This window comes from Misgurnus anguillicaudatus, chromosome 22, assembly GCF_027580225.2.
Source record: "Misgurnus anguillicaudatus chromosome 22, ASM2758022v2, whole genome shotgun sequence".
NCBI classification, from domain to species: Eukaryota; Metazoa; Chordata; class Actinopteri; order Cypriniformes; family Cobitidae; genus Misgurnus; species Misgurnus anguillicaudatus.
The window spans coordinates 49,476,767-49,500,591 of NC_073358.2; the positions used below are offsets into that span (position 1 = coordinate 49,476,767).

A 23,825-nucleotide genomic window follows, 5' to 3' on the forward strand; every position below is an offset into this window, starting at 1 on the left:
TACGAGCAGGACCTGACATAAAATACACAAAATTTGTAAAAGGAGTAGCGAAAAAATCATTTACCATATTCCTTACAATAACACATGAACATAATGTTGGAAAATGACAAACGAGGTATCATTGCGATCGGCATAAGGCAGTGAATCCAATTTCACAAAGAAAATGAATATCAGACAAAGTATTCAGAAGTTATCAGCGGTTCTATAAGAACTGTTATAGTTTATTACCCCTAGGTGGCGGTGTACTCTGACTTCCCAGGTACCTTCAGGACATCATGTCGAAGCTCCTTACCATTTTTTGCGCGGATATGTCCAATAGTTAAAAAAATATAACAATTTATGTGAAATTTCAAAATGGCGGACAGGCGGTTTGGTCAAACCCGGGATAATTCACATCGACAGATGCGTCATGAGGTAAGCAATCCATAGACATCAAGATCATAATTTTCTGAAAAACAGTTAAGAAGTTATGGGCAAAAGTAGCCTATTTTCATATCTCATGACCCATAGGTGGCGCTGTCACCAAATTTTGCATGGACCCCCAGTTCATGGTCCATATGAAGTGTACCAAATTTCATTTCAATTGATAAAAGAATGACTGAGCTTCAGCTTCAGAACCATTTTTGCGTCAACCTCGTTAAGTTTGCGCATTTATTACTTTTGAAGAAAGATAAATATCAAAATTCTGTTCGGTCATTTCTGTGCGGCTCACTCCAAAGATCACCTGTGCCTAACTTCATAACAATTGAACCAAATTTGAAGGAGGAGTAGCGAAAAAACAGAATAATGTACATTTAAAAATGGCCGCTACTGTAATGGGTGGAGTCTAATTGCAAGGTATTGAGTGCAATAATCGTGACGAGAGCATTCACGTGTACTAAGTAGAATTTTCATAGATCAAATGGTTCAACAGTTATAACAGTTTAAACATTGAATTTTTGCACTGCTGGTGGCGCTATAGAGTTACTGCTAGACACCCCATTTTTGGTCACATGACTATTTATGATCACCACTACAACTGTGCCAAATTTCATCATTTTCCTACGTACGGTTCATAGGGCTGCCATAGACTCCCATTGCGGAAAAATAATAATAATAATACTGACAATAACAATAGGTGTCTCAGCACCTTCGGTGCTTGACCCCTAATGACACTCAGGGACAGGGATTATCTTAAGCCAGGACTAGGCCTTAGTTTAATTAGGAAATACATATGAAATCTTAAAGGGACACTCCACTTTATTTGAAAATATGCTCATTTTCCAGCTCTCCCAGAGTCAAACACCCGATTCTTGCCGTCTTGGAATCCACCCAGATGACCTCCAGGTCTGGCGGTACCACTTCTAGCATAGCTCAGCACAATCCATTGAATCTGACCAGACCACTAGCATCGCGCCAAAAAAATAACCAAAAGCTTCAACATTTCTCCCATTCAAAACCCGACTCCTCCGTAGTCACATCGTGCACCAAGACCGACCGAAAAATCCAAAGTTGCAATTTTCTAGGCAGATATGGCTAGGAACTATACTCTCAAACTGGCGTAATAATCAAGTACGTTGCTGATGTAACATGGCTGCAGGAGGCGCAGCGACATCACGCACCGCCCGAAAATAGTCCCTGCTATTAAAAGTAACTAAGGGGACTATTTTCGGGCACTGCGCCACATCACGCGCCCGCCGCAGCCATACCACAGCAGCAAAGTCCCTAAACACTACGCCAGAATAAGAGTATAGGTCCTAGTCATATCTGCCTAGAAAATCGCAACTTTTAATTTTCCGTCGGTCCCAGCACACAATGCAACCACAGAAGAGTCAAGTACCAAATAGGAAAAATATCGAAACTCTTTGGTTGTTTATTGGCGCGATGCTGGTGTTCTAATCAGATTCAATGGATTATGCTAAGCCATGCTAAAACTGCTAGCGGCAGATCAGCTGAATGGATTCCAAAACGGCAAAAATCAATGCCTATCTCCAGGGGAGCTGGAAAACTAGCACATTTTTTTTTAAAAGTGTAGTGTCCATTTAATTGAACTACTTGCATTTATTTATGGACATCACAATATACATCACAATACTGAATTCGGATGCAACTTTACAAACAAACAAGTGCTGTCACTTTAATCCGGTCATTTGGTCAACCCTTGGACAGTTTCATAACTCACAGAGGTGAGTGACATAGTCACTTATAAACAAAGGGTTATTGGGCTCCTGCACTTTTCCATCTGTCTTGGCCGTCTCTTCAGATAAATCTTGCCGTCCAGAAGACACATAAGTGAAGTTTGTGAGATTTGTGTTCTGTCTGTCCCATGCGCCGGTGGTGAGCTGGTAAGAAGGTGTTGTGAATGATGGGACTTTGACTTTATGAGCAATGAATGAATGACGTGGATCTTCTGTGCCGGTCAGCCAAGATTTCTGTACCAAGGAGGTGTGCAGGTCTAAAACCTCAACATCACACCAACGACAGTCCTCGATCTTTAGACTACGAATCTTTTCACTTGCCTAACAAGCACAATATAGGAAAAGTAAACATTTTTCAACAATTTGGGCTAATGTTTGAGACAATATTGCATTACACTTCAAAGTTACATTTTCACTATTTATCAAGTAAATATGACTAAACATAGTAGAAGTGGTTTTAGTTTTAGATATGTATACATAGATGCATCATTCGACCGCTCCACGTATGTATGTGCGTCCATCATTTTGGAATTGTCCAGATACAGACATCACTCACAGTTTTCCAGGATACCACGACTGGTTCACTAGTCAACATTCGAAGTGGATCAAAACCATTCAAAAAAGTTTACATAAAACCAATCCCTAATTCCCATTCTTGTCCTAGGACAACTCTGATAAACTTTTTTGATCCACTTCAAATGTTGACTAGTATATATTCCTGAAAAAATGGGCTACGTGTTCACAGGTGTTTTTGTATATGCATAAACTTTATATAACAGGTTTTAAAGGCGGGGTGCACAATTTTTGAAAAAATGCTTTGGGAGTTAGGGCAAGTACCAAAACACACTTGTAGCCAATCAGCATTAATGGGTGTGTCTACTAACCGACATCGTTGCCTGGGTTGCACATGTTTGGGCTGGGTCTATCTAAGGAAGGTTCAGGTTCTATTGGGGTAGGGGCGTGTTTGTTTAGGTGATTACAAATGTCAAAATTGGCTTTCCGCCTTTAAACTGTAGTCACTTTTAATGTTGTGTTATCAAACACTTTCGTCTTGGTGCATCATGTTAGTTTAACATTTATAATGTTTAGGTCTACAACATTTAAATAAACATGGATATATAACTACAGTTGCGGATACACGGTTAGCTTGAGCGTTGACAGACCATCATTGCATGGTTGCCAGATTTGTGCAACAAAACCAATCCAATGGCCCAAATTACACCACTTTATTTTCATAAATAAAATAATCGTACCTAATATTGAAAGTCGATAATCAAAGTCCTTCAACATTTAACACACAGGAAAAGCAATCTGCATCACCAGTTTTAAAGTGATCACCGCAGACTTGGCAACACTGGTTAACATACTACCTTGTACCGTTCCAATATGGCGGACGACTTGCGTATATAGAAACAGCTGTGAACTATCTTTGTACTGTATGTATACATATGGTTTTAGTTCTAGAATCAAGAGTGAAATAAAATGCTGGAACTGAAGTTACATTAAAGTATAACATCAATGTACGGTAATAAATTACTTTGTAAAGATCCTCATCCAGATCCAACGCTTTTAGGTGCAGAAAGCTGAATTTATCAGGAATTCTTTTTAGCCTGGAAATAATTGGGAATAAAGCCAAAATGAGGAAGAGAATCAAGTAAAGACAATTGCATGACATTAAACAATATTTACATTACATTTTTACATTTGGCAGAAGGTATATATTTGTATATCTTTTGTGATGCTAATGCATTGGTCTACCAATTGAGCTACAGAAACAAATTTCATTATTAATATAAAAAGACTTACGTTTTTCTGAAATAACACAGACAAATGCAACAAGCAACCAATACCAGGAGCGAAACTGAAATTTTGACTAACAGCAGAGGATCTGTGGACAAAAAACTTCATTGGGAAATGTATAAAGACATTTTACACCAAGCTAGATTTTTACTAGACTTTTATTCTTACTTAAATTTCTTACAGAAGACATGAAGTGTAAACAAATGTGTGTCTGTTTTACACTGTAAAAAATATCTGTAGCAAAATATGTAAAATAAATGATATTTGTTTTGCGAACACATTGAAAGCAAAGCTGGGGAAAGATGTTTTTTGCTTTCACATTTCAGTCGGGTCATTCTACAAAAAAGGTGGAAATGCTTGTCCCTTGCTTTTGAAGACCCCTTAATCATTTAATTTGACCCAATAATCCCATAATGATATTTAATAAATATAGACTGTCCTTAAAATGATGAGAGAGTTTAATTATATAAATTTATTTTTTCCCTTTTTTAAACTTTTTTTTTTTAAATGTCTGGTCCTGAAAATTGCCCTGTCCCTTTGATCATACATGGAAGTTGAACTGTGTACTTATTATTTAAAACCATGTTTTTTATAAAACAAATCTAATTTACATTTACCTTTAACCCTGTATAAATTTACTAAAACATTGAAATGGTAAAAATACACTAATAATATGAATAATATCAAATAAAGATTTGTCCCCCAAATTTATGTCATGGGGTTACCCTACCCAAAGCACTTTTATTTTGAAACAATGCATCAGCTCTTTGAAGTTTTTCATGGGTCAAGAGGTCAGTCGAAGAAGTGCAGTGGAGGAAGGCAAAAGGTTTTTGAGATGTCTTATCTTATTTGTCTAAAATATCATGATATATCTAAGAATTTCGAGATAAGATTTTTTGTTACTCTTTTTTTTATAGCTGGGAGTGTTAAGATATTTACATAAATATACATTATACTGAATAAGTATGTGATTGTTACATCTCTGATGAAATAGCACATGGCTAATGGCAGCCATTTTGTTAAAATATTAGTTTTTTCTGTAAATTGTCATTGGTGTTACCATCCTTGGTGTTACCGTAATTGGTGTTACTTCTCTAATGAGTACTTCCTAAGCACTATTCCTTTAACTGACCAACATAAAAGCATAAAAACAAAACAAGATGGAAAATTTTTATCATATTCATTCTCTTTTATTATATTCTAATTTTGTCATTGGTGTTACATTATTTCATTGGTGTTAAACCAAGTTTTAGTGTTATGAATGTATTTTCTTGTACTTTCTAATAATATTTTGTTGTTGATATGGGATCTAAGACATTGTTGATATTTCAGTCTTTGCATCAAAGCCTTTTTGGTTGAATTTTTGTTTTTGTTGGTTTTAAAGAAAAAAGTCAAACTGAGAATCAAATAATTTCATACAATGCTGGATAAAGATGAAGAATTTAATTAAACAAATATTAATAATTAATTATTTTCCTTGCTGTTATCATTCCTCTACTCAACCTTTAACTAACATACACAAGCTGTAATGAGAAAAAATTTTTAGTATCAACATTAATGTTGTTTAAATCACAGGTAACACCAATGACAAATAAATGACTCATGGATTCTTTATTAAAATGTATTAAAAAGTTAAAAATAGATTAAGCTCCCCGTTTTGCGGATTCATAGATTTGACAAGTTAATTAATGCTATTAAAGAAGTTTCGGGTATGTTGAAAGAAGTTAATTTAAGCAGATTTCCATCACCCGAATTCCACCTTTTCTGTAGAATGACCCAGTCTCACGTTTGGTGTGTAGTAGAGTTCAAGGGACAGTTTATCGAAAAATGAAAATTTTGTCATCATTTACTCACCCTCAATTTCAGTTTCTTTGATCTGCTGACTACAAAGGAAGCTATTTAAAAAAATCAATAGTATTATTTTCCTTCTATATGCAAGTCAATGGTGCCCCAAATCTGTGGTACCCTTTGAGCAAGGCACATTAACCCCATTTGCTGTAGCTGCCCAGTGCTCTGTGTGGGACTGGTTAAATGTAGAGGTCACTTCGAGTATGCGTTCCATACTTGAGAAACATGTCTCACTTACAGTTTTTAGCGGTTGCGATGGTGGCGGATGTATCCGGTCCGCAGCCTGCCGATGAACATGCAGCCAGAAGAAATATGTACGACTGATCTTCCTCTAGGTCACTGAATGTAAAAGACTTGATGTGAGGCTTATCTATTAAACCTGCAATAACAAAGAGATATAAAATGACAACTATGAAGAGAAGCCATTGTTAAATAGTTGTTTAAGCAACACTAGGGAGTTCCTATACATCACCAACATATTAATATTCATTAGCAAATCTGATAAGTTTCTAGCTTATAGATATTGTATTCATTTTATTTAAAATGTTTATGTGGTAAGTGCGTAACATTTACTTGTTGAAATATCAGAATTAAAATCTTTCTGTCTTGTTATCTTATATCCTGTGATGAATCCGGTGTGACTCGGGTCTCCTTCTTTGAAACTCCATTTTAGGGTCGCAGAAGACCAAGTCACGATTGGATTCGGGTCCAGTGTGGGGAACTTCGAGGGCTCTTCACAGTTCACAAACACAAATAATGTGAATAAGTTAATGTGCATGTGATAAACCTACAGTCATGAAGATTCTTTGTTTATAATGATGTAATATCTCTCACTGTATGTTGAGCAATCTTTGAGCTTTATTTGTAAGACGTGGGTGTGTTTCTTACTTTGTTCTTCTAAGTATCCGATCTGTTTTTCATGAGGTCTGTGTCCTTTAGCGTTACACCCGTAGACAGTAAAGGCGTATCTAACACCCGGTTTGAAAAGGCCTTCAAAAACATTCTTGACTTTAGTCTTAGTCATATCAAACAATAATGAATTAAAAACATATCACTGTTTTGAAATGTAGTCAGCTACCTTGTGTATGCTACCTTTAAACCTTTATTGTATATTACAGCAGATGTTTTATATGCAATGCACCAACATAGCTAGATATACAGTATTGCGTAACCAATAAATTGTGTGTTATGTTCTGTCACACATCTAGTAAAGTTTGTGAAGGCAAACTTGACAAGTCCTTGACTCAAAGTTGAAATAAGGTTATAAAGTTTTGATGGTGGTAGAATGGGCAGTGTACACCAAAGCGTTTAAACGCGAAAAAAAACGCCAGGGGGATATGGAGGACCAGATCTGACAAAATAATAAATAAATAAAGATATGTGGAATATATACAATAATTGAATATAAATATATCAAAAAAGTGGATAATTTAATGCACTTCCATATAGACGGTTTCATCGGACGCACGTGATACAAGTCTGGATCCGAACTTTACTTCCGGTTTTGTTTTTTTAATGGTCTGACTAGTTGCTAAACTGATCTCTTGAACAAATGCCTCGTCGAAAATAACAAATGTTTTGATTTCCTAGGTAATCTTTTTTTTTTTTTTTGCTTGTTATATAAATAATCTACGTTTAAAGTACTTTGTTGTTATTTATTATTAGCATTGTTTACCGGATGTTACGTGCGGACTGCGACAGTCGCTTGTTTATGTTGTTACTGCTGAAACCGTCTATACAAATGTCCGCTTTCAAGCGCCTGTCAACAGATCTGTTGGTGACGTGCATTTTCTTTTCATGTGCGCCAAGTCATTCCAGACAAAAAAATAAATAAATGTAGAAATAAATAAATATAGAAATAAATAAACGTGAAAATAAATAAATATAGAAATAAATAAACGTGAAAATAAATAAATATAGAAATAAATAAATTTGAAAATAAATAAGTGTAGACATAAATACATACTGTATATACATAAATAAATAAATGTGGAAATAAATACATGTATACACTGTAAAAAAAATCCGTAGAAATTGCAGCTGGTTTGCCGGTAATTTACCGTAGATTTAAAATTATGTTTTTACTGGCAACATTTTGTTAAAAGTTAAATGAACATTTAACGTTTACAAGTCTTTGTCTTTACAAAGTAAAACAAAAAAAACGCATCAAGCAAAAAATTCTGGAAAACAAAATCTGAAGCTAAAAACAGAAAAAGGTTGATGATGATTTCTGGTTCCCAGAATGCTTTGCATGAGGCTGATATTGTATAGTTTTATTCTGTAAAGATAAAGACTTGTCAATATTTAAAATGTATTTAACTTTGAACAAACTCTTGCCAGTAAATAACATAAATTTAAATCTACGGTAAATTACTGGCAACCCAGCTGCAATAACATTGTAATTTCTACTGATTTTTTTACAGTGTAAATAAAGAAATGTAAAAAAAAAACAATTATAAATAAATAAATAATGAAATAGAGGTATACTCATTTATTTTTGTTTTAGTATTAAAATATATTATTTCTATATTTTTGTTTATTTACATTTTCTTATATATTTATTTATTTATTATATGGTCAGATCTGGCTTTCCATAGGCGGAAGCAGACTGTGGGCGCTTGCCAGCATCTTTCAGCTTTGTTTATCAGTTGTTGAACAATGCGCCACTTGGTTGTTGTGATATTTGTCCGGCACCTTCTATTCAATTCAAGTTGACGCTTCCATTGACAGTATGGACTCATCATACGTCTAGTAATTACAATGTGATTGAATTATTTGTGTCATGATGGTGTTTGTATTGATTTGTACAGTATATGACATCAAAACATCTTCATACCTGCTTCGAGGGTTAAGTAGGTCTGGTTAGCTGGGACTTTTCTCCACTCTATGGAGTGAGGGACACTCAGTTTGCACCACTCGACGATGTAATCACATGTGGTGGTAGAGTCCCTCATCCACGAGAGCTGAAACCCCTCTGCGTTACCCATAATCCTCTTCTCCTCCAGCATGCCGCCTGCAGAAACAGCATGTTATGTCACATGTTCATCATCTCATTCATACATAGACTGTCAGTGGAAAATAGACACTACAAATTAAACAGACATACGGTATGTTGGGGTCATCATAGTGTTCAACAGAATTATATATAGAAAGAATTATCTAAATATATACACGCCTAAATATATAAACTTTTTTGGAGTGCGGCCCCTTGTTATACAGTGCATCCCTTCTTGCCCCCCAAAAAATGTATGACATGAAACATTCGAAAATTTAAAATTTAAATGAAACAAAACATAATAAATGATACAATGTAGTGCTGTTGGTTTTTTAAAGTGTATTTACTCAGAATTTATGAAAAAATAATGTATTTTATAAAATGTCATAAAACTGGGGCGCCCCAGCAACAATCTCGTGGCCCCCTAGCCCTTCAGTTTAAAAACCATTGCATTATGGGATGCATAATTGACTACAGATTGTACCTCAGCTGTTACATACAATCGTTAAAAAAGTACAAAAAGTAGAAATGTGTTCCCTTAGCTCAGCTGGTATAGCACTGCGTTAGTTAGCAGTGTCGTGGGTTTGATTCCCAGGGAAAGTGCATGCTAATAAAATCGATATGCAAGTCGATTATGCAAACATGTAATAAATATATATGTAAAACATAAAAAGGGTCACCTGTATATGCTGAAGGAATGGTTATTTGGGATGGTACAGATAAGCCGGCTTGAATGACAGCCCGCACGGTGATGTTAATGACATGGGCATCAACGGTTAAATTTAGAGGTGTCTGTGTGACATTGATGCACACGTTTCTCTGTGGACCCTCGCGGCTCTTACACACCTCATAGGCTTCGATATACAATTCGGGATAGGTTTTGACCTGAGGGACATGTGAAATGACAGTATTCGCAGTGTAATGCACTAATACAACCACAACTACAGTAATTTGTGGTCATCTTCTATCTGAAAATGACAATCTGTAACAATTTAAAGACAATTTTGCATAGCCAGATAGTAGGGGTGTGACGAGACACTTAATCCACGAGACGAGATGAGACACGAGATTGGGTTCACGAGAATGAGACGAGACAATATTTTTACACTTTTTAAGAATTTTTTTAAAGTTTTAACTAATCAAGGACTGTTCCTAACAATTATTTTGCTAACTGATAATGAAGTAATTTGTTATTTTGGGGTAATAAAAATAGACCCAAGTGAGCAGTAGCCTTTAAAATTACATAATAACGAATATGCAATAATAATTGGTTCAAATAAAGTATTAAAACCAACTTACATTAAACGACATTACATTAACAAACACATTACATTTGTGTCCTATAAATAAAAAGCATTATGTATGTATTACAACAAATGCCTGCAGGGGGCGATAGTTGACTCGTCTCGCGGACGCTATCTTCACTTTCACTTTAGACGAAGAGAAACGCTTATTTTTAGCCAAACAATGTTTAAACCCATTTAAATATTTAATGTCCATTTCTTTACAATAGAAATGATACAGTCACTGTAATTTTTTAGCAAGAACATGCAGACATTAAATCATGTAAACTTTGTGTGAGGGTTTAATCTGCTGAGACTTCACATCTGACACTGATCATCAGACAAACACAACGCGTCTCAGTCTCACACAAGTTCCCAAACGAACATTATTGGAACCCAAACAAAAAAAGCAAACGCTGTAAAAGACAAATGTAATGCATGCACTGTAAAAGGTTCAAACAGAAAGCTGCATCCTCGGAGGTTGCACATGCAGGCTGCATTCGTCATCAACGGTTATTTCAGTTAATTATCTGAGCATTATATTCGCAAGTCGTGATCATATTACAACTAGTTGCGCTTAACTAAATAATTAGTAAACTTTATAATTGTTAATATTCTCTAATAAGACAGTCTTTATGAAGTAAATGCAGTTTAAAAATGCGACCTCCGAAGGATACAGTCTTTTATTTGAGAAACGGCCAGTATTTCACCTCCACAAGAAATCTCTCGAAATCTTGTCGCACGAGATCTCGACTGGTCACACCCCTACCAGATAGATAACTGATAGTAAACCAACTGAAACTTACAGTGTGCCACAGAAGCGTGACGGTGCGGTTTGGATGGCCTCTGATTTGCCTCCACACATCCACCGTCACTAAATGCCCTGCAGAGAAAAAGAAACAGAAAGCAACATGATCTTGTAACAATGCTTAGGGGGTTGTTTGTTTTTTTTGAGTGTTGCCATGATCTTGCTTGTTTTTAGGCAGTCGCTTACAGTATCCTTAAGTTTCACATTCTGCTCCCTACAGTAGAGTACAGTAAGTTCATACATGCCGAAGCTTGTGCATTTGGCAGATGCTTTTATCCAAAGCACTTTACCGTGCATTCAAGCTATATATGTTTTATATTTTGATATAGATTATACCCAGCAAGCAAAAGTCGTTATTTTACAGAGGTTACTATAGACCCATTATAGTCCTGCTATGAGTAATCACAATTCTAGCCAAAATAAACTTGAATTTGGTTACATGTTGTTTTTGTCAAAATAACTTGTGAGATGCAAAATTGTCTTAGATGCAAAATTGCTTGCCGGGAACAAAGCTTCAGCTCACCTGTAACAAAAGCCCCATGATTTGTCCATTTCCCCCATTCATTCCCCTGTATAGCACAGCGCCCCCTAGTGTTGTAGTTCATGCTGGGCTGCAGTTCTTTTATCTTGAATGTGTAACGCTGAGATACATTTGAACCTTTCTGCTGCATCTCCTGTGACAGAGGAAAGAAAGACGACAACATTTGACGACTTACACATAAATTACTACAAAAGTAGAGGTTTCACACGCTCACTCACAAAAGGAAAGTCCCTCTTGTCGTAATTTTGATGAGAATGATATGATGTTTAACTCACGGTGAGATTTGTTTTACCTGTATTGTCTCTCCTGGCTTTACTTGAATCTGACAAGTTATTGATAGACCTTCAAAGTTTCCATTTAACTGCAAGACAACCGTGGCATCCAGTACACCCGCGCTCACTTTAGAAAGCTCAGGGAACGGGAAAACTGGGATGAGATGAAAATGAGAAATATATTTGCATCCAAAAATGTATATTATGTAAGGAATAATTGACGACAGGCCATTAAATTATAAGAAAATAATGCACACCCAAGGTGCAATGATCACGACACGAAGCGGAGTGCCGTTACACCGCAGGTGTGCATTATTTTTAAATAATTCAAAGAACTGGAGTCAATTATTCCTCTTACACCACGGTTTCCACAAACATTGCTCTGGTGCCTATTTTTAAGACATTTGATAAGTAAGGTGTGCGGTTATCAGAAATTAATGCATACCCATGGAACATTTCTCAGCCAATCAGAATACAGCATTCTACAGACCCGTGGTATAAGCAAAACTACTTATTATAAAACCTGCACTGACACTCAAATTTCTTTATTATTGAAATAAATAAAATACGTCAATGATGTACAAAAAATCAGAAAAGCTACAAAATTCTTTTTAAAGGAGACTTTTCACAATTAGACTTTTTTAAGATGTAAAATAAATCTTTGGTTTCCCCAAAGTATGTATGTGAAGTTCTAGTTTAAAAAAACAGATAATTTATTATAACATGTTAAAATTGCCACTTCATAGGTGCGAGCAAAAATGTACCGTTTTTGGGTGTGCCTTTAAAATGCAAATGAGGTGATCACTGCACTAAATGGCAGTGCTGTGGTTGGATAGTGCAGATTAAGGGGCTGTATTATCCCCTTCTGACATCACAAGGGGAGCCAAATTTGAATTACCTATTTTTCACATGCTTGCAGAGAATGGTTTACCAAAACTAAGTTACTAGGTTGTTTTTCACATTTTCTAGCACTGGGGACCCAATTATAAAAATTCAGATTTTCATAATATGTCCCCTTTAACTTCCACAAACATTTAATATTAACAATGTTTAAGCACATTTTTAATGTCAGAAATGTATTTCTGAAACATGTTACAAAGACTGTGAACTGTGTAGTACTAAATTGTTGAGTCAGACCATTAAACAGTTTTTCCACATTTCTGTGTTCAGGATTATTTGGGCGGGGCTAAAACGGTGGCTCGATGATGCACTGGAGCCACCGAACATGACTCCGCCCCTATACAGTCTCGAGCTTCACGTTGAGAGCAGAGAATGCTGCTTATTTTTCCATAGTTTGATAACTTATTTGTTTATAAAATGTTTATTTACATTTTTCTGTGGTGTGACTCAGAACACATATGCTATTTAATATCTCTTTACACAGACATAGCTGGTAGATCAGCTGGTCTTGCGCCAGATTACCAGCTTGACCACATAAAAAGCGGCCAAAACTTCTCCAACTAAAACATCTTAAACCAGGCTGGGAGACCAGCATATAACATTAGAAAAGGTAGTGGCAAGCCAGTTACGCACATTTTTGACAAATAATAGTACATATGAAAAGTTCCAATCAGGATTCAGGCCCCACCATAGCACAGAGACAGCGTTGCTTAGAGTTACAAATGACCTCCTATTAACCTCCGATCGTGGTGAAATCTCAATTCTTATATTATTAGACCTTAGTGCAGCCTTTGACACAATAGATCATACAATCTTACTCAATAGACTAGAAAACTATGTTGGTATCAGTGGTCAGGCGCTAGCATGGTTTAGGTCGTATCTAACCAATCGCTATCACTTTGTTTATGTAAACGAGGAAGAGTCATATCACTCCCTGGTTAAATACGGTGTACCGCAGGGATCGGTTTTAGGTCCTATCCTGTTCTCGTTATACATGTTACCTCTAGGAGACATTATCAGAAAACATAACATAAGTTTTCACTGCTATGCGGATGATACCCAGCTTTACATCTCCTCACATCCCAGCGAAACACACACGTTTTCTAAGCTAACAGACTGCCTTAGCGATGTTAGTGACTGGATGGCACATAACTTTCTTAAGCTGAACTCCAATAAGACAGAGATACTTATTATTGAACCGAATCGCTACAAACATAATATGTCAGATTACACGTTGCACATAGATGGCTGCACTGTGGTGCCATCTTCCACGGTAAGGAACTTAGGTGTGATGTTCGACAGCAACTTATCCTTCGATAATCATATCGCCAACGTCTGCCGTACAGCTTTCTTCCACCTTAGAAATATCTCGAAAATACGCCATATACTGTCTACATCTGACGCAGAGAAGCTTATCCATGCTTTTATGACCTCTAGAATAGACTATTGTAACTCGCTACTCGGGGGATGCCATGCAAATCAAGTAAACAAGCTTCAGCTAGTTCAATACGCTTCCGCAAGGGTACTTACTCGATCTAAAAAGTACGACCACATAAGCCCAATTCTGGCATCTTTACACTGGCTACCAGTTAAATATCGCATACAATTTAAAATATCACTACTCACCTACAAAGCTTTAAATGGCCTAGCACCCTCATACCTTAGAGAATTACTATCAGAATACAATCCATCACGCACACTACGGTCACAAAATTCTGGTCTCTTGATTATCCCTAGACTATCAAAAGTGTCTAATAGTGGTAGGTCATTTTCCTACTTAGCCCCTAAGCTCTGGAATGATTTACCAACCGATGTCCGAGAATCAGACACAGTCGATAATTTTAAATCTAGACTTAAAACTTTTCTCTTCAACAAAGCATTCGCATAATTTGTCTAGTAAAAGTAATTAACTCGAAATAGTTATTTTTACCGAACAAAGCACTCGCGGTCATAAAACAGACCAACCAAATAAATAAATAAAAACCTTATCTTAACGTATAGTCGGATTGCGATTTTGGAACTTTCGTGTTCTTGTGAATAGTATGCCATACAAACCCGTTTGCCACTGAACCTGCATTAACGACGACAGTGGGGCATCCGGCCTTAGTCAAACGGGTTGGCACGTACGGTTGGGTTGGGCTTTTGGCGCTTTCTTTATATTGCGAATACTATGCCATACAGACCCGTTTGCCACTGAACCTGCATTAACGACGACAGTGGGGCTTCCAGCCTTAGTCAAACGGGTTGGCACGTATGGTCGGGTTGCGATTTTGGCGCTTTTTTGTGTCTTGTGAATAGTCTGCCATACAGACCCGTTTGCCACTGAACCTGCATTAACGACGACAGTGGGGCCTCTAGCCTTAGTCAAACGGGTTGGCACGTATGGTCAGGTTGCGATGTTGGCGTTTTCTCATGATCTTGTAAATAGCATGCAATATAGACCCGTTTGCCACTGAACCTGCATTAACGACGACAGTGGGGTTACAGGCCTTAGTCAAACGGGTCGACAGGTTTCATTTTCTCTTTCTCTTAAAAATCAGAAGGTGACCCTTAGTTACCATATATACCGTCGCAGTGGGCCCCCAATTTGCAAAATCCTCAACTGTGGATAATATAATTATGCCGCAATAGTTAGTCTGTCTGAAACTAAGCTGATTAAACCACATCACTGTGTGACACTTGCATTACATGTGAACGGCCCCTACGCTAATATGATTTTGTTTTTCTCTCCCTGTCCTGTCCTCGACCCTGAGGACAATGGGACAAACAGACCCAGTTCCGGTAGATGTGAAATTCGACTCACCTCTGATCTACTGGTCGTCCATCACTGTGATGCCCAGCTGATGCCTGACCAACGACCACCGGCAGAACCCGCTTAAACCCCGCTTAATCCCTGCTTAATCTCCTTATCCGTTTATATGTGTTTATATACATATATATCTCCCAAGGGTTTTTCCCTCCTAGGACTTTTTATTTATTTTTTCCTCGGCTCAACAACCCGGGGTTTTTGTTTTTTTTCTCCTAGGGGGTTTTTTACCCCGGGGAGGTAGCCTGCTTGGGCTTAATTTAGCTTCTTCTCCTAGACGTTACATTAGTAATACGCTCGTTCATAATGTCGAGTCATAGCCTCAGCAAATTTGACAGCTTATGCTATTGTGTATTATGTTGTGCTATTTGTCATTTTTCTGTGCTTTTACTGCTTCTATTAATGTAAAGCTGCTTTGAAACAATTGAGTATTGTGAAAAGCGCTATATAAATAAAATTGAATTGAATTGAATTGAATTAAAAACATTATTCACCTCTTTCTGTGATGTTGAATACGTGCTGCTCACTCGCTTTCCCCAAACGGTTCGTTTCAAACAAAGTGATGTTGTAAGTGACCCAATGCTGGATGACTTTAAAAATACAGGAAACAAAAAGGCCTTCTGAATCGCAGCTGCCCGCCTCAGAGTCCCTGTTATCATGGAGAAAAGACGTCAAAATATTTGACTAAAAGAAAAAAATCCCCATTTGTGCCAAAATCGTGATACGGCATCAAGCTTGTGTAACTTTCTGTTTATCAGTGTCTATCAAATGTGCCATTTTTTTAAGTTCTGCTGAAAAACACCAGATAGTTGAGTTTAGTTAAAGCGTGATAAAATCAGACTAACCTGATTACTAATGTGTACATCCTTTTGAATCTCTTGCCCAGATTATGAGCTCTGCGTACTTTCCATGAGCAGTTAACGTTTCTTAAGTCTTTGGTCTCACATGTAATATTCTGAGGTTTCTCAGGAGGGACTAAATTGAATTGAATTGAAAGTTAAACAGAAATCATTCAAATCTTCTATCAGTCGATTAATAAGCATTTGCACATTTCGTGGCAGCTAAAATTTTATGAATGTTATTGCATTGTGTCCAAACACATTTTGGGGCCATTGTACACAGTCGGAAAAAAATGGTCAAAAATGCTCCTGTTAAAAAGTATGCTTTTGCCCCTAAAGAGTTCATATTGGTACCTCAGAGGTACTGGTAAACAAATCTGTACATACATGGTACATATTATGACCTTTATAAAGGGTACATGCCCTAGTCACAGCTTGGGAGCAATTTTGTCCACCTTTCATATGGTGAATAATTTAATAAGAGTTATAGCACTATGCAGCTGTGTAATCTTGTACTTACAGGTGATAAAGTTATAAGCAGTTGTCTCATCCCTCTTGTCGCAGTAAAAATTTACACCCCACGAATTTGTGGCTGTGATGTTTTCCACCCTAATGGCTTTTACTCGTGGGCTTATGTTGATGGCTTCATAGGGAGTGTTTTTGAAGTACAGAGACGTTATATTGGTATCTTCTGAATAAACACAGCAGAACAGGACAGTTGAACCTTCTTTTAGCACCTGTTGTTCAGGGTACATCTTGAATTTACTCTGAGATAAGTTTTCATTCCCTACAAGAAAAAGCCAAGAAGATAAATCACACTAAAAAAACATAATGAATATACATTCAAAAAAATGCTGGGCTGTTCAACCTAGCGTTGGGTCAAAAAGGGACAAACTTAACTATTGGGTTAATGTATTCCAGAAAATGTTTATATTTGACCCAGCAATGGCTAAATCGCTATACCAACGGCAACGGGTTAGGTTTGTGCCTTTTTGACCCAAGGTTGGGTTGAAAATAACCCAGCATTTTTTTAAGTGTAAGATTGCTTTGCTTGTTGCATCATCTGTAAAAAAAAACTTTATAACACATCTCTCTTTAACAAATTGCTTGATTTGAGATCACATACGAATGTAAAACTAAAAATGATGTGTTGGATTTACTTAAAATATATATGCACCATTTTTGCATCACACTTTTTAAGTATTCCCAACTTTGATAGTTTTACTTAAAATTTACAAGAAAACCTGTGTTTTATTTACTTAAATTTTTAAGTAAAGAATGATGATGAACTCAAATATTTAAGTTCATATAACACATATTTTCTTGTTTATTTTAAGTCAAATTATTCCAAGTTGGGATTACTTAAAATATATATGCACCATTTTTGCATCACACTTTTTAAGTAAATCCAACACATATTTTAGAGTGAAGTTTGAGCAATTTAGTATACACAGAAAGGTATACATAATTTAGTGTATACAGAAAGGTCTCCTGAACAAAGTCTTTGTCTGACTTAGCTCTTGCTTGAATCAGAGACCTTTTTGCTGTAAGGAAACTATGATGCGCGCTTACCCACTGTGTTGCCCTCTACACTGAGCACACACTTCTCAATCATGGTAACAATGAACAAACATAATTTTTTCAAAATAACTCTAAATACAACATATAACTAACATTAACAACATATCAACATAAATAAACCCAGCAAACATTAAAACAGTCATCTTTTTTAGTAAATATTAACCAAAGAAGTGAACATGTCGCAATGCATGCTGGGAACTATTCCGACCATTGTTTTTTTTACATGGCTTGGTCAGCTTACTCAATGTGGCCAGTTGGGTAATGAAATTGGACAAAAACTTAAAACTCCAGTCAACAAATGATATTTGTTAGCAGGATGATCATGCTTATTTCATTCAGTGAACACAAATTAATGAACTTATGCCCTTCAACAAGAAAAACTTTGTTTTTTGTTAAAAGAACATTTTGAAGTTGGATTTTTTACAGGGCTTGTGCTTCACAAAATGGCTACGACAGATGTCATAATTTTTGGCTGGAAAGGCATCATGGGAACTCACGTGGCTCTATAGTTACTTAAAATGTTATGCTAGATTTACTTAATTTTGATGCAATTGTTATAGTAGTTAGCATTACTTATGTTTTTTTCATTTTATTTTTGGATACATTTAAGTTCACCTGGTAACTTAAATTTTTGTGTTACACGTACTAAATATGGTAAGTAGAGGTTGAAAAGTTAAAAATACTAAGTTTTTTGTGTTTAATCCAATTACTTTCATAAGTTATGGTTGTTCAGCCAACGAATCGTTTTTTAGAGTGTACATGAGAAATAGGCCTATTAGGAGCTCGAGGTTTAGATTAAGATGTCAGTTTTATTCTGTGATTATGCTTTGTTGTTTTGTTCTGGTGTTGGTGAAGCCGATTAACAAATAGTCTCGAAAAACTGCACATTCATCCCTGACGGTTGAGGGGCTCACAACAGACAGTTCAGATGAGCCAAGGTAATAGCAAAAAGAGGAAGGTTATGTTATAATGTTTTACAATATGCTACTGTACATTAGAGTTTAGCATACTACAAAGTTATCATGTAAACCAATTGACAGTTTTAGTACTGCAAATATATGTTTTTATATACAAAAAAATCAAGTTGTATTAGAGAAATAAACATATTTAATTTTATGCATATGGCTGATGCTTTGCAAAGCAATTTGCAGTGCATTCAATGCATTCAATTTTCATATCAGTATGTGATGAAACACAAATGTAAACCACAATATTGACACCTTTACATTTCTTACCATAGTGAGTTTTCCATGCGCTCCATGATCCGAGGGTTGAGTTATGAGAGATGTGTCTGATTCTCACCGAGTGATCTGTGCAGTTCAGTGGCATCTGTGACCTCCAGATCGTTGTGTTAACTACAGCATTCAATGAGATCTGTCAATACAGAGATTATTTATTACTGTATATAATATAATAACACAAATCACAGGATGTGGTAAGAGGGTTTGACTCACTGTGTCGATAACATCCATGTTTTTTGTGCGTCCCACTTGTATTTCGTATGTCTGATTTCTATGTTCTTCACTATTCATATTCCACTCCATCTTCAGCCTCCACATGTCCAAAGCCTCGAGTTTAGTAATGCTCAGCACAAGCTTATCTATGATATCATTTATTACAATGTTAAATTCACAATGCTTTGCAATATACTGATTTCTTCTATCAAAATATTTTTTAAAATGTGAAATGTTATAACAAAACAGCAATACTCCCAATGTTCCACATAATAATTCTGTATTTAAATTAAATAGGCTAAATATTCATACCTAATATTTAAATGCAAGTCGCCCACCAAAAGAATTAAAAAATATTTTTTTTCCTCAATAATGTAACATGACAATGTAATAAATACTCCAATAAATGTCAAAAGTAGCAAAATTCCCCTGACCTGATGCAGAACTCCAGCTCTTGATATGTTTAATGAGGATGAGAAACATAAGCATCTTTATCCAATATAAAAACATCATTGTGTCTATACAAGACCTTCAGCATTCAGTTCTGAGCTCAAAGTGCATTAGGTAACATGCACGTACCGTTAACTTTCTCCTCCTACTGACGTCTTCCGTTTTGAGATGAAACTATTTATTTATTTATTTATTATTTGTAAAAGTGTTCAGACTATATTTAGGGCTCGAGCACCAAGGTGCAAGGACCTTGTTCTTCAAGAAGTTATTATTAGTTTTATTAGAATTTGGTTTTGAATGTAATTTTACGATGGTTATTAAATGTGAGAAAGGCGTGAGAAGAAGGGTTGATAATAAATATGCTTTATTAATCTAAAACTTTATATAAACGTAGAGCTCCACCCACAGGTCATTTATGGTATTGAGATGTATACATAAACGTTATATAAAATATGTAGTGGTTTTTATTTGCTGATATTTAATATTACGCATCATGATCAAATGAATAACAAATTTACTACATTTTATATAATATAATATATATATACTATACTATATATATATATATATACACAGTACAGGCCAAAAGTTTGGACACACTTGAATAAAATGTTAACTATGATTTTAAAAATCTTTTAATCGGAAAGTGTATGGTTAAATGCATGAAATTACGTTTGTAGAAAAAACTATACCTGTGCAGATTAATTTCTGTTATTTGAAAACTAAAATTTTATTTTAAAATATTATTTTTTAAATAGATGACTTGCACTGAATATTAAAGAAAAATCTGTCAATAAGAGCCCAGATTAAATGTGAATTCGTTGTTATCTCGTTTTGCAACGAAACTCTTCATATATACGTTATATAAAATTTGTAGTGTTTTAATATTTGCTGATATTTTATATTACGCATAATAAAATGAATAACAAATTTACGAAATTTTATATAAGTTACATACATAAAACAGAAATGCTTAGTGCTTAATTTAAGAGATGCTTAAATGCTTAAATTATAATGCGTAATTTAAACTAAATATGTACATGCTTAAGTAAATTTGCTATTAAATATTTAATTGCATGCATATGCCTATTTAAAATGTATTAGTTTACAATGTATATTTTAAATAGTGCTTTTTAAATTAAAGTAAATTATATTAAAACCTCATATTTAGTATTTTTTCCTACATTATCCTCTCTGTAAACACACGCCTGACTGTGACTTTATTTAATTTAATTTAATTTAATTTAAAGCAATTGCGGAGGATTTTCTGTTTCCAGGTGGATCATCAAGACTATTGGTCCTCCTAGTTGTCAATCAGGAGTGTGTAAATTTCAAGAAAATCCTCTGCTATATCTTTAATTTAATTTAATTTAATTTAATTTAATTTAATTTAATTTAATTTAATTTAATTTAATTTAATTTAATTTAATTTTATTTTATTTTATTTTATTTTATTTTATTTTATTTTCGATACTGATTCTCTCTGGTTGACATGGTGGTCCACAAACTTTGGTGTCAAATGGCTTCTCATGAATGGTTTCTCACACACGTCACGAGGCCGCCCACACGAAACCATTCCTGTTCCCATTCCTCCCACCGTCCATGAACACACACACACACACACACACACACACACACACACACACACACACACACACACACACACACACACACACACACACACACACACACACACACACACACACACACACACACACACACACACAAACACAGAGCCCGTTGTGCAGGATCTGTAGAACAATGACTAGAATGGAAATTGCGAGAGAAATAAGGGGCGGGGCTTCATGGCCTCGATGTTGTCTCTCATTGGTCAGAATACGTTTGGACTAAAAAGAAAATCCTACATATTTTTTTTTTTGCATTGTATCTTCCAAGCAGCGACTAATAAATATTTTGTGTAACTTTTCAGGTGTGAATAGTGTCCCGACTCCTGACCGTTGCCTAAAACAATTGGATGACGTTGTTGACATACCAACATGAAACCTGTTACATTCCACAGCGCTTTTCAGAATGAACCAATCAGAATCATTTGCAATCACCAGACACGGTATTTTATTTAATCATTTTATAGAGCTTGCCCTTGTAGATTTGAGTTTTTTTCTCGGGGACCATCTATTTAGTTATACATACATGTAAATTATCATAGTTACTAATGTATATATGTCTTTATTAATATATAAATTGTGCTTAGATGATACTGTAGCTCAGTGGATGAGTGTGCGTTCTGGGCCGCCCAACACCCCCTGGCGGAAAGTTGTGTCAGTCCGTGAAGGTTTAGATAACATGGTGCTGCGTAATGTTTTTGACACACTAAACGCCAGGAGGATACAGCGGAGATTCTGGGAATCCGGTCCGGTTCCTCTACTTTCGAAATCCCAACCGGACGGACACGTGCGGCCTTTAATACCAATACACATTCGGTCTGATTTCACATCAGTCGCGTATTCTGTAAATATAACTGGATTTGAAGACATCGGGATGGTGAAAAATACTGAGGTAACTGTTCGGGACGTTTTGTTTTTGTCGTTAGAAATCGTCCATGTTTAGCTGTATTAGGTCGTGACGTTTACTTTGATCGCTTGTTTGATCGTAGTTGAATTTTATTTTAATGCGTAAACTAAATAAATACACGGTTGGTTAAATCTATAACATGATATGTTATTGAGGAGATTAGTGAGGACATTAAATAAAGATTAAACTCTCGTGCTTAATTGACTTACCAGACAGGCCATATAATCTCAACCATTTAATTTGATGTGTTTTACTACTTATATTGATTTTTAAGAACAAATTATTCATTAAATTATAATGTTTGCTATTGCTTTTAAATAGGCCCATCGTTATGTTTTGTCATTATTTTTAGCAGGTTCATTCTGCGCAACGTGTTGTTTAGCCTTTTTATCTGTTATTGTCTGTTATATTTTAATTAACGTTATGTGATGCATGTATGTTTTGTTTAAGGTGAAAACACACATATACACATATTTTTTGTAGTTGTGTGTTGTTTGGTGTGCTTGTGAATTGTTTACTTGTATTTAGTTTTTGGGGCGTTGCTTATTTGTAGTTTATATATCAATACTATAGTTTGCTTTATGGTGTCAGACAGTAATAACATGGTATTACTGTGATATATGCCATTATATTGCCTAAATGATAAGTTTCATCGAACTCCAAGATGCTTAAGTCTCACATATTGGTACATACATAGACATATGTGGTATGAGGGTGCTTGTTTATTTCTATTAATGGAAATATGTTTAGTTGACCAACACCAAACAAAATTTGTATTTATAGAAAGGTCTGTTTGGTAAATAAGTTGGGTAAATAGCAAAACAAAAAATTGTTTTGATAAGCCAATGTAGTGATTCAGAGTCAACAAGAACAAGTTGTTCTGATGATTTCCACCCTAAAGCTTTGCTTATGTTTACTCTCTGAACCTGAGTAAATTATTAATCCATAAATAGCTATTATACCGACTATGGGTAACCAGAGCATAGTCAGAACAGCAGTCCATAAATGTTTTGAACTTGAGGATTCTGCAGACTACTTGCTATGGCTTTGATCTGGGTCTCTTTGTTTCAGGACTTAAATTCTTGGTTCTGGTCTGGATCTGAGTTTTAATTTATGGTTATAGAACCAACTGGCAGTTAATGTTCACTATACTAAGCAGTCTGGGTCTTTGAATGTGTGTTTTTATTTGATCTTACATTTGAAGAGCTCGCATGTAAAACCCCTCTGAGATTTCTTGTAAATAAGCATATTTTAAATCAGACTTTTATGTTTAGGTTTAGTAATTAAGCTTTAATGGAAGTTAAAGGGGACATTTCGTAAGATTTTTTTAAAGATGTAAAATAAATCTTTGGTGTCCCCAGAGTATGTATGTGAAGTTCTAGCTGAGAATAGCATATAGATAATTTATTATAGCATGTTAAAGTTGCCACTTGTAGGCGTGAGCAAAAATGTGCCTTTTGGGTGTGTCATTTAAAATGCAAATGAGCTGATCTATGCACTATGGCAGTGTCGTGGTTGGATAGGGAAGATTAAGAGGCG

The 23,825-nt window shown here is 35.6% G+C and overlaps 2 protein-coding genes across 2 annotated transcripts in view; one reads left to right on the top strand and one right to left on the bottom strand.

Annotated features, from left to right (window-relative positions):
* Nucleotides 1–1,954: 1,954 nt before the first annotated feature.
* Nucleotides 1,955–20,150, bottom strand: osmr (oncostatin M receptor). The gene is made up of 17 exons (XM_055198362.2): nt 19,739–20,150; nt 19,305–19,450; nt 19,086–19,224; nt 16,790–17,056; nt 16,276–16,405; nt 15,925–16,079; nt 11,745–11,878; nt 11,435–11,585; nt 10,910–10,986; nt 9,501–9,705; nt 8,662–8,838; nt 6,714–6,815; nt 6,399–6,557; nt 6,064–6,204; nt 3,984–4,065; nt 3,715–3,787; nt 1,955–2,498 (listed from the first exon to the last, which is right to left on the bottom strand). Exons 1-17 carry the CDS (start codon nt 19,815–19,817, stop codon nt 2,151–2,153), a joined length of 2,565 nt encoding a protein of 854 aa, XP_055054337.2. The 5' UTR covers nt 19,818–20,150; the 3' UTR covers nt 1,955–2,150.
* A 1,919-nt stretch (nt 20,151–22,069) lies between these two features.
* Nucleotides 22,070–23,825, top strand: part of lifra (LIF receptor subunit alpha a) — a 29,685-nt gene continuing 27,929 nt past the window's right edge. The window contains exon 1 of the mRNA XM_073860751.1: nt 22,070–22,271. The gene's annotated coding sequence lies outside the window, so the exon portion shown is untranslated. The remainder of the gene's footprint in view (nt 22,272–23,825) is intronic.

What these genes read in the sequence shown, in the direction of transcription:
- osmr (XM_055198362.2), bottom strand. Translation starts at nt 19,817, where the DNA reads ATGATGTTTTTATATTGGATAAAGATGCTTATGTTTCTCATCCTCATT. An exon ending in CATTCCTTCAGCATATACAG is followed by an intron (nt 8,839 to 9,500) that starts GTGACCCTTTTT and finishes CTGTTTCTGCAG; the next exon opens with GCGGCATGCTGGAGGAGAAG. An exon ending in CTACTTAACCCTCGAAGCAG is followed by an intron (nt 6,816 to 8,661) that starts GTATGAAGATGT and finishes ATGTTTTTGAAG; the next exon opens with GCCTTTTCAAACCGGGTGTT.